The sequence below is a fragment of the Chelonia mydas genome, chromosome 13 (genome assembly GCF_015237465.2).
Source record: "Chelonia mydas isolate rCheMyd1 chromosome 13, rCheMyd1.pri.v2, whole genome shotgun sequence".
In the NCBI taxonomy this organism is placed as follows: domain Eukaryota; kingdom Metazoa; phylum Chordata; order Testudines; family Cheloniidae; genus Chelonia; species Chelonia mydas.
In genome coordinates, this window is record NC_051253.2 from 35,225,724 (window position 1) to 35,237,073 (window position 11,350).

At 65.4% G+C, this 11,350-nt stretch overlaps 1 protein-coding gene across 5 annotated transcripts; it reads left to right on the forward strand.

Annotated features, from left to right (window-relative positions):
• The first annotated feature begins 18 nt into the window (after positions 1–18).
• Positions 19–10,996, forward strand: IRF9 (interferon regulatory factor 9). 5 transcript variants are annotated; one of them, XM_037916060.2, is made up of 9 exons: positions 20–122; positions 1,016–1,199; positions 1,605–1,791; positions 2,432–2,562; positions 2,668–2,767; positions 3,500–3,568; positions 4,574–4,939; positions 9,673–9,788; positions 10,020–10,996. In XM_037916060.2, exons 2-9 carry the CDS (start codon positions 1,017–1,019, stop codon positions 10,122–10,124), a joined length of 1,257 nt encoding a protein of 418 aa, XP_037771988.1. In that variant the 5' UTR covers positions 20–122; position 1,016; the 3' UTR covers positions 10,125–10,996. The 5 variants fall into 5 exon arrangements, with proteins under 5 accessions (XP_043382810.1, XP_037771988.1, XP_043382809.1 ...); XM_037916062.2 differs by having other exon boundaries at positions 97–150; XM_037916061.2 differs by having other exon boundaries at positions 112–185.
• The last annotated feature ends 354 nt before the right edge of the window (positions 10,997–11,350 follow it).

Sequence of the window (11,350 nt, forward strand, 5' to 3'; positions counted from 1 at the left end):
CGGGGCCACGTGATTTCTGGGAAAAGGAGCGAAGCGGCGGAGAAACGCGGAGGGGCGGGGGCGGGGGCGGGTGGACGGACCGAGCGGCCCCGGGACAGACGGCGACGCGCAGGGCTGGGGAGGTGAGCTCGGTCCGGGGGTGCGGGGCAGGTCAGACCCGGAGACTCGCCTGCGAGAGCGTGGGGGTGAATTGGGATGGGAATCAGGGTGGGAATCGGGGGTGAATTGAGGCAGAATGGGGTGAATCGGGGGGTGAATCGGTGGGAATTGGGGGAGAATGGGGGTGAATTGGGGTGAGAATGGGGGTGAATTGGGGTGGGAATGGGTGGAGAATGGGGGTGAATCGGAGTGAAATGGGGTGAGAATGGGGGTGAATCGGGGGGTGAATTGGGGTGGGAATGGGGGGAGAATGGGGGTGAATCGGAGTGAAATGGGGTGGGAATTGGGGGAGAATGGGGGTGAATCAGGGGGAGAATCGGGGGGAGAACGGGGGTGAACTGGGAGATAATCAGGCTAAATTGGGGTGAATTGAAAACTGAATTGGGTGACCCTGGGGGGCCCTGGGAGCAAAGGGGGTTCAATTGCTCAGGTGCCCTGGGCTGTGTCGTGTGGGGTACGAGGGGGCGTACACTCTGGGGTAGGAGCTTTGGTGGTGACGGGGGTTGGAGTGAGCGGAAATTGGGGTCCCCTGAAAATTGGGGGAAGGTCTTGGGAGTTTTGGGGTTGCCCATGGGAGATGAAAGTGGAGGGGTGCATCAGGGGAGGGGAAGCCCTCGGGGGGAACAAGCCCCCAGTAGGGCTTAAAGTTGGGGGGCTGATGGGGGATGTTGGAGGAATTGACCCTGGGGGAGTGACTCAGGCAGGGGACTGATCTCTGGGGGTGTTGGGGTCCCTGACCCATGGGGGGCACCACTGCCTGGGATGGGGGGCCCATCCGGTGACCCGGCCCTGCCCTGCTGGTGGGGAGGCTCCGTGGCGGGTATGGGGGTTACTCACCCCCTTCCCCGCCCCCCAGGATGGCGTCGGGCCGGGCCCGCTCCACGCGGAAGCTGCGCCAGTGGACTGTGGAGCAGGTGGAGAGCGGGCGGTTCCCGGGGCTGGTCTGGGACGACCCCCCCGCCAAGACCATGTTCCGCATCCCCTGGAAACACGCCGGCAAGCAGGACTTCCGCCACGACGAGGACGCGGCCTTCTTCAAGGTACACACCACGGACACGCTACGGACACGCTGAGCAGCCACTAGCCACATGCCAAGCACACGCTAAAGCTATCCTAGCAACATGACCCCCCCCAGGATACACTAGCAACATGCTAAGGATACAATAGCGACACGCAATGCACATGCTAAAGACATAGCAAATACCAGCTAAGGTTTTGCGAAAACACAGCACGGCCACCTGAAGCACATGCTAACCACATGCAAAGAACATACTCAGCACATGCCAGCCATCGACTAAGGAGACCGTATGTGCCCGCTAAGGCCACAGACGGGATCGTGCTAAAGACACAGGATGGGGACACGGGGCATGGGACATGCTAAGGGCCCGGGGGAGTGACACACGCCAGGGGGCCAGGCCCACGCTAACCCCCCCGCTCCTCCCCAGGCCTGGGCGGCGTACAAGGGCAAGTACCGGCCGGGCGAGCGGCTGGACCCGGCGGGCTGGAAGACCCGCCTGCGCTGTGCCCTCAACAAGAGCCCCGAGTTCGAGGAGGTGCCCGCGCGCTCCCAGCTGGACGTCGCCGAGCCCTATAAGGTGTACCGCCTGGTGCCGCCCGCCGAGCAGCGCCCCGGTGAGCAGGGACCCCGGCATCCGGGCGACCCCCCCCGGTGTCACAGCCCTCCCGGGCACCCCGGGCACGGGACCCTGGCGTCCGGGCAGCCCCCACAGGGTGTCACAGCCTTCCCGGGCACCCCAGCCCCTGGCACGGGACCCTGGCGTCCGGGCAACCCCCCACGGTGTCACAGCCCTCCCGGGCACCCCAGTCCCTGGCACGGGACCCCGGCGTCCAGGCAGCCCGCACACCGTGTCACAGCCCTCCCACCGTGTCACAGCCCTCCCGGGCACCCCAGCCCCTGGCACGGAACCCCGGCGTCCGGGCAGCTCCCACATGGTGTCACAGCCTTCCCGGGCACCCCAGCCCCTGGCACGGGACCCCGGCGTCCGGGCAGCTCCCACATGGTGTCACAGCCTTCCCGGGCACCCCAGCCCCTGGCACGGGACCCCGGCATCCAGGCGGCCCCCACACGGTGTCACATCCCAGGCACCCCCATTCCTTGCCATGGGACCCCGGCGTCCGGGCGGCCCCCACACGGTGTCACAGCCCTCCTGGGCACGCCAGTGTCTGGACAGCCCTCCTCCCCGTCACGGCTCTCCAGGGACCCCGGCATCCCTGTTTCCCCGGTTTAAGGCCCCCTCTCGTCCCTCCCCAGCTAAGCTGCCAGCCCGGAGGGTCCCCCGGCAGGTGAAGAAGGAGCACCCCGAATCCTCCTCGGAGGGGGACGAGGTGGGGAGCACCAGGGGGGCTGCCCAGGCCCCCCTCAGCCTGGATATAGTCAGCATGGTGAGTGTGGGGGTTGGGGGGGCCGGGAGGTATCTCAGGGGGCTGGGGGGGAGCGGGATGTGTCTCCAGGAGGCTGGCCCCCCATCTCATTCTCTGCCCCCCCAGGAGGTGATGTCGGGGTCAGAGCCCGTGGCCGGTGCCTCGCACAGTTCAGATGATTCCGGCATCGACACCAGTGAGCGCAGCCCTGACGCCGGGGTCCCATGTAAGAGCTGCGGGGGTCAGTCCGGGGTTGGGGGCAGAGCGGGGGGTCAGTGGGCACTTGGGGGCAGGGCGGAGGGTCAGTGGAGGGTTGGGGGTCAGAGTGGACAGTCTGGCGTGTTGCGGTCAGGACAGCAGGACAGGGGGGATCAGTGGGGGTGTTGGGGGAGGGAGCGGGGAGCCGGGGTTCAGGGCAGGGGGGTCAATGGGGGTGTTGGGGGAGGGACGGGGGGTGAGCGGGGAGTCGGGGTTCAGGGCAGGGGGGTCAATGGGGGTGTTGGGGGAGGGACGGGGGGTGAGCGGGGAGTTGGGGTTCAGGGCAGGGGGGTCAATGGGGGTGTTGGGGGAGGGACGGGGGGTGAGCGGGGAGCCGGGGTTCAGGGCGGGGGGTCAGTGGGGGTGTTGGGGGAGGGACGGGGGGTGAGCGGGGAGCCGGGGTTCAGGGCGGGGGGTCAGTGGGGGTGTTGGGGGAGGGATGGGGGGTGAGCGGGGAGTCGGGGTTCAGGGTGGGGGGGTCAGTGCGGGTGTTGGGGGAGGGACGGGGGGTGAGCGGGGAGTCGGGGTTCAGGGTGGGGGGTCAGTGGGGGTGTTGGGGGAGGGACGGGGGGTGAGCGGGGAGTCGGGGTTCAGGGTGGGGGGTCAGTGCGGGTGTTGGGGGAGGGACGGGGGGTGAGCGGGGAGCCGGGGTTCGGGGGGGGGGCATCTGTCCGGGACTCAGGCCCTGTTTCTCCCACAGCCCCAGATCTGAACGAGATCGTAATTAACGTCACACTGGACTCGGGGGCCATCCTGCCCCCCATGGATGGTAAGACCAGCCCCCCCCGCCCCACACACCCCACAGCCCCCCACCCTGCCACCCCAGAACCCCGTCCCCCATCTCACACCCCATACCGCCCCCACAACCCCTCCTCCCCACCTCCTCCCTGCCCCACACACCTCACAGCCCCTCACCCTGCCACCCCATAACCCTGCCCCCCACCTCATATCTCCCCCACAACCCATCCTCCCCACCTTCTCCCTGCCCCACATATCCCACAGCGCCCCACCCTGCCATCCCATAACCACATCCCCCACCTCATACCCCATACCTCCTCCACAACCCCTCCTCCCCACCTCCTCCCTGCCCCACAGCCCCCCACCCTGCCACCCCAGAACCCCGTCCCCCACCTCATACCCCATACCGCCCCCACAACCCCTCCTCCCCACCTCCTCCCTGCCCCACAGCGCCCCACCCTGCCACCCCAGAACCCCGTCCCCCACCTCATACCCCATACCTCCTCCACAACCCCTCCTCCCCACCTCCTCCCTGCCCCACAGCCCCCCACCCTGCCACCCCAGAACCCCGTCCCCCACCTCATACCCCATACCGCCCCCACAACCCCTCCTCCCCACCTCCTCCCTGCCCCACAGCGCCCCACCCTGCCACCCCAGAACCCCGTCCCCCACCTCATACCCCATACCTCCTCCACAACCCCTCCTCCCCACCTCCTCCCTGCCCCACAGCCCCCCACCCTGCCACCCCAGAACCCCGTCCCCCACCTCATACCCCATACCTCTCCCACAACCCCTTTTCCCCACCCCACACCTCCCCATCCTCCTTCCACCACCCCACAGCCCCCATAGTCTCTCTGCCCTATATCTCCCATAACCCCCTTCTTCTGCCCCAAACCCGCATGCCCTCTGCCCCATCCACCTCATAATTCCCTCCTCTGCCCCACACCTCCCATGCCCCTTGTGTCACTCATCCCATAACCCCCTTCCTCTGCCCCACGCCCCCCATAACCCCGATCTCTCTCTCTCTCTCCCCCAGACTACTCGGTGCTGCTGTCCCTGTGGTACAGCGGGGAGCTGGTGTGGCAGCAGCGGCTGCCCCAGGGCGATTTCCTGGTGACCCCCACACCAGCGCCCACGCCCCATGCCCCCAGCTTTATGCAGCGGGTGCTGCTGCCCCCCGCCGAGGGGGTGCGGGACCCCCCCAAGCGCCAGGCCACGCAGGAGCTGCTGGGGGCACTGGCCAAGGGGGTGATGGTGGCCAGTTCCCCCCAGGGGCTCTTCATCGGGCGCCGCTGCCGGGGCCGGGTGTACTGGAGGGGCTCCGGGGCGCCCCCCGCTGCCCCCAGCAAACTGGAGAGAGATGACGTCAAGCAGGTCTTCAGTGGGGCAGCGTTCCGCCAAGGTGAGTGGGCTGGCCCCGAACCCCCTGTATCCCCTGCTCGGAGCCCTGAACTCCATAGCCCCGCTGGGACCCCCAGTATCGCCCGCTCGGATCTCCCAACCCCCATATCCCCGCTTGGACCCCGAATTTCCCAGCTTGGACCCCCAGTATGCCCAACTCAGACACCCCAATCCCCATATCCCTGCTCAGACCCCGAATTTTCCCGCTCGGACCCTTGACCCCCATACCCCGCTTGGACCCCTGAGCCCCATATACCCTCTCAGACCCCTGACCCCCATTTCCCTGCTCGGACCCCAAATTTCCCCACTTGAACCCCCATCCCCCCACTTGGACCCCGAATTTCCCCCCCCCCCGACCCCCATATCCCCGCTCAGATCCCGAGACAAAGGGAAGGAGGAGGAGCAACGGGGGTGTCTGAGTCGGGTCGCTGGAAGCTGGGCAGTCTGCTTGGGGGGGCTGGAAGAGGGGGAGTCCAGGCCGCCTGGCCCAGGACTCCCCAAGATGGGCTTGGCTGAAAGTCACTGATTTCTGTGCTAATGAGGTCTGTTCTATGCGTGCTCCTGTCGACTAATAAACCTTCTGTGTTACTGCTCCCGTCACTTACCGGATGCTCTGTCCACGGGGTGCAGTTTATCCCACTGCTGCCACCAGTTGTCAAGGTCACTGGGGCGATGCTCTGGAACTGCTCTCTACGAAGCCAGGCAGGACTCTGGGGGAGCCTCCTCTCTGGGAGCAGCCTGTCTCCAGGGCAAGAGGCTCACCCGGCTTCCACCTTCGTGGGTCTGACCTCGGGGCATTCAGCCTCCCCTGCCCCTCCGGGCGCTTCCCACAGCAAGTCCGCTCAGGCGGGGTCCTGGGGAAGCCGGGGGGTCCTGCCCCGCAACTCCGCTGTCAGCCGGGACTCTCAGCCAGCGTAAAACAGACGGTTTATTAGTTGACAGGAACCACACATACAACAGATCTCGTTAGCACAGAAATCAGTGACTTTCAGCCAAGTCCATCTTGGGGAGTCCTGGGCCAGGTGGCCTGGACTCCCCCCTCCAGCCCCCCCAAGCAGGCTGCCCAGCTTCCAGCCACCTGACCCAGACACCCCCGTTGCTCCTCCTCCTTCCCTTTGTCTCCCTGCCCGGGCCAAGAGTTGCACCTGGTCGTCACCTGGTTGCATCCCGCTCCTGGGTCTCAGGCTCCGAAGGGCACCGGTCACAGCATACGGGCAGGCAGCTGGAGCAGCCTCACCTGCCCCAGAGGCCTCAGCCAAATTCCCCCCACCGAGGTATTGGTGCAGCACACAGGGAAACTGAGGCACACACCGTATTCATGCAAAACAGTGAAACTCACATCAGCTCAAGGGTAAGACTCACATACAACATAACAAGGGAAAGACCCCCATGGCCCACTCTGACCCCCCATCCCCCCATAGTGACCCCCAAGCCCCCCTGCTGTGACCCCCATGGCCCACTCTGACCCCACATCCCCCCATAGTGACCCCCAAGCCCCCCTGCTGGGACCCCCATGGCCCACTCTGACCCCACATCCCCCCATAGTGACCCCCAAGCCCCCCTGCTGGGACCCCCATGGCCCACTCTGACCCCACATCCCCCCATAGTGACCCCCAAGCCCCCCTGCTGTGACCCCCATGGCCCACTCTGACCCCACATCCCCCCATAGTGACCCCCAAGCCCCCCTGCTGTGACCCCCATGTACCACTCTGACCCCACATCCCCCCATAGTGACCCCCAAGCCCCCCTGCTGGGACCCCCATGGCCCACTCTGACCCCCCATCCCCCCATAGTGACCCCCAAGCCCCCCTGCTGGGACCCCCATGGCCCACTCTGACCCCCCAGCCCCCCATAGTGACCCCCAAGCCCCCCTGCTGGGACCCCCATGGCCCACTCTGACCCCCCCATCCCCCCATAGTGACCCCCAAGCCCCCCTGCTGGGACCCCCATGGCCCACTCTGACCCCCCATCCCCCCATAGTGACCCCCAAGCCCCCCTGCTGGGACCCCCATGGCCCACTCTGACCCCCCATCCCCCCATAGTGACCCCCAAGCCCCCCTGCTGGGACCCCCATGGCCCACTCTGACCCTCCATCCCCCCATAGTGACCCCCACGCCCTCCTGCTGGGACCCCCATGGCCCACTCTGACCCCCCATCCCCCCATAGTGACCCCCAAGCCCCCCTGCTGGGACCCCCATGGCCCACTCTGACCCCCCATCCCCCCATAGTGACCCCCAAGCCCCCCTGCTGGGACCCCCATGGCCCACTCTGACCCCACATCCCCCCATAGTGACCCCCAAGCCCCCCTGCTGGGACCCCCATGGCCCACTCTGACCCCCCATCCCCCCATAGTGACCCCCAAGCCCCCCTGCTGGGACCCCCATGGCCCACTCTGACCCCCCATCCCCCCATAGTGACCCCCAAGCCCCCCTGCTGGGACCCCCATGGCCCACTCTGACCCCCCCTCCCCCCATAGTGACCCCCAAGCCCCCCTGCTGGGACCCCCATGGCCCACTCTGACCCCCCATCCCCCCATAGTGACCCCCAAGCCCCCCTGCTGTGACCCCCATGGCCCACTCTGACCCCACATCCCCCCATAGTGACCCCCAAGCCCCCTGCTGGGACCCCCATGGCCCACTCTGACCCTCCATCCCCCCATAATGACCCCCACGCCCTCCTGCTGTGACCCCCATGGCCCACTCTGACCCCACATCCCCCCATAGTGACCCCCAAGCCCCCCTGCTGGGACCCCCATGGCCCACTCTGACCCCACATCCCCCCATAGTGACCCCCAAGCCCCCCTGCTGGGACCCCCATGGCCCACTCTGACCCCACATCCCCCCATAGTGACCCCCAAGCCCCCCTGCTGGGACCCCCATGGCCCACTCTGACCCCACATCCCCCCATAGTGACCCCCAAGCCCCCCTGCTGGGACCCCCATGGCCCACTCTGACCCCACATCCCCCCATAGTGACCCCCAAGCCCCCCTGCTGGGACCCCCATGGCCCACTCTGACCCCACATCCCCCCATAGTGACCCCCAAGCCCCCCTGCTGGGACCCCCATGGCCCACTCTGACCCCACATCCCCCCATAGTGACCCCCAAGCCCCCCTGCTGGGACCCCCATGGCCCACTCTGACCCCACATCCCCCCATAGTGACCCCCAAGCCCCCCTGCTGGGACCCCCATGGCCCACTCTGACCCCACATCCCCCCATAGTGACCCCCAAGCCCCCCTGCTGTGACCCCCATGGCCCACTCTGACCCCCCATCCCCCCATAGTGACCCCCAAGCCCCCCTGCTGTGACCCCCATGGCCCACTCTGACCCCCCATCCCGCCATAGTGACCCCCAAGCCCCCCTGCTGTGACCCCCATGGCCCACTCTGACCCCCCATCCCCCCACAGTGACCCCCCAGCCCCCCTGCTGTGACCCCCATGGCCCACTCTGACCCCACATCCCCCCATAGTGACCCCCAAGCCCCCCTGCTGTGACCCCCATGGCCCACTCTGACCCTCCATCCCCCCATAGTGACCCCCAAGCCCCCCCTGCTGTGACCCCCATGGCCCACTCTGACCCCACATCCCCCCATAGTGACCCCCAAGCCCCCCTGCTGTGACCCCCATGGCCCACTCTGACCCCACATCCCCCCATAGTGACCCCCAAGCCCCCCTGCTGTGACCCCCATGGCCCACTCTGACCCTCCATCCCCCCATAGTGACCCCCAAGCCCCCCTGCTGTGACCCCCATGGCCCACTCTGACCCCACATCCCCCCATAGTGACCCCCAAGCCCCCCTGCTGTGACCCCCATGGCCCACTCTGACCCCACATCCCCCCATAGTGACCCCCAAGCCCCCCTGCTGGGACCCCCATGGCCCACTCTGACCCTCCATCCCCCCATAGTGACCCCCAAGCCCCCCTGCTGTGACCCCCATGGCCCACTCTGACCCCACATCCCCCCATAATGACCCCCAAGCCCCCCTGCTGTGACCCCCATGGCCCACTCTGACCCTCCATCCCCCCATAATGACCCCCAAGCCCTCCTGCTGTGACCCCCATGGCCCACTCTGACCCCACATCCCCCCATAATGACCCCCAAGACCCCCTGCTGTGACCCCCATGGCCCACTCTGACCCTCCATCCCCCCATAATGACCCCCAAGCCCTCCTGCTGTGACCCCCATGGCCCACTCTGACCCTCCATCCCCCCATAATGACCCCCAAGCCCCCCTGCTGTGACCCCCATGGCCCACTCTGACCCTCCATCCCCCCATAATGACCCCCAAGCCCTCCTGCTGTGACCCCCATGGCCCACTCTGACCCTCCATCCCCCCCTAATGACCCCCAAGCCCTCCTGCTGTGACCCCCATGGCCCACTCTGACCCCACATCCCTTCATAGTGACTCCCAAGCCCCCCTGCTGTGACTCCCTGCATCCTGATCCACCTCTGGTCTGACCCCTGAATCTCCCCCACTGGGATCCCCAATTCCCCATCCCCTTATAGCGACCTCTAATCCGCACACTGCAGCCCCACAGCGACCCCCACATCCCCCTGCTGTGACCTCTGAATCGCACCCTTGTGCTCCCCGAACCCCCAGAGTGCCCCCCTTCCCTTGCTGTGACCCCCAATAGCCCTCAGTGTCCCCAAATCTCCTCTGTGGTGCCTCTGAGTCCCCCCCTGCCTCGCCCAGAGCCAGGCCCCCGCTAACTCTGCCCCCCTGGCGTTCTCCCCACAGCGCTGCAGCTGTACCGGCAGGGCCTGGGCGCCCAGCCAGAGCCCCATGTCACCCTATGCCTGGGCGAGGAGCTAGGGCAGCAGGACGGCCCCGCGGACAAGCTCATCATCATCCAGGTGGGCAGCCGGGGGGCAGTGGTGCATTGTGGGGTGGCAGTGAGGGGGCAAAGTCCATTGTGGAATGGGGGTGGTGAATTATGGGATGGTGAGGGTATGGGGTGGCAGTGGTGCATTGTGGGATGATGTGTGGGAGCAGTGGTCTATTGTGGGAGGGTGCAGGGGGAGCTGAGGTGCATTGTGGGGTGGTGGGGGGCAGCCATGCCCTGACGCTCTCCCTGCCCCCTACAGATGGAGCAAGCCTTCGCCCGGAAGCTGCTGGACATGCCCGAGGTGGAGATGGCATCCGTCTGCCTCCTCTCCCTGGAGTCCTCCTGTCTCTACAGCCCAATGTGAGGGGACCCAAGATGCTCCAGACCCTGCCACTGCCTTGACTTAGAGGGCCAGGGGTGGGACTTCCTGTCTTGTCCCATGTGGGACAAGTACTTTCTGGACTTAGAAGTCATGCCCCCCAACAGGCTTCCTATTTTGTCCGTTATATGGGGAGGGATTTCCTGGCTTGTGGTACATGATGGGGCAGGATATCGAGTCTCACCTGTTTTGTTGAGGTGGGACTTCCTCTTTTTGCTCACTGTCCGGGGGAGGGACTTCCTGGGGTTGGAGACCACACTTGAACACACTTCATGATTTGGTGCATTCTCAAGGAAGCAATTCCTGGAGGTCTGGAACCTGTTGGAGGCTGGCCTTCCTGTCATGTGCAGTGTGTAAGGATGGGACTTCCTGTCTTGCCTCTTGTGTAGAGCTGGGAGGGACCACCAGGGATTTGGATTGTGTAAGGGTGGGACTTTCTGGTTTGACCAGTGGGTAGGGGGTGGGACATCCTGTTTTGCACATTGTTCGGGAGGGAGCTCCTGGCATTTTGAATGTGTAGCGGTAGGACTTCCTGTTGTACAGAGGCGGGACATCCTGTCTTGGTAGTGCCGAATGCACAATGCGGTCGCGCCAAAATGTCCTGTGGTGAATGTTGTAGAGGCAGGACTTCCTAGTTTTACGTCCCTCTCTCCATGGAAGAAGGAAGCTTCTTCTCCAGTTTGTAGAAACTTTTACATGCCAAAGGCCCTCCTGACCTCCGGCAAGATTGTGTCTGCCCCCCACCCCTTCCAGCCATAGCTAGGACCTTAAGCTCAGGTCCCTTTGCACTTTATCCTTAACTGCAAGAAACTTTATGAATCGTGTCTGTGTTATTAAATAAAGTTTTATTTGACTTAGCTGCCAGAAACTGTCTGGTTTATGTACTGTCACGGAGTCCCCGGACCATGCTCTGGAATTACTCCCTACAAAGCCAGGCAGGACTCTGGGGGAGCCGCCTCTCTCGGAGCAGACTGTCTCCAGGGCAAGAAGCTTCCCCAGCTTCCACCTTCCTTGGTCTGACCTTGGAGCATTCAGCATCCTCTGCCCCTCCATGCGCTTCCCACAACGAGTCTGCCCAGGCGGGGTCTTGGGGGAGCCAGAGGGTCCTGCCCCCCAACTCCGCAGTCAGATGGGACTCTCAGCCAGCCAGTAAAACAGAAGGTTTATTAGACGACAGGAACAGGGTCCAAAACAGAGCTTGTAGGTACAGG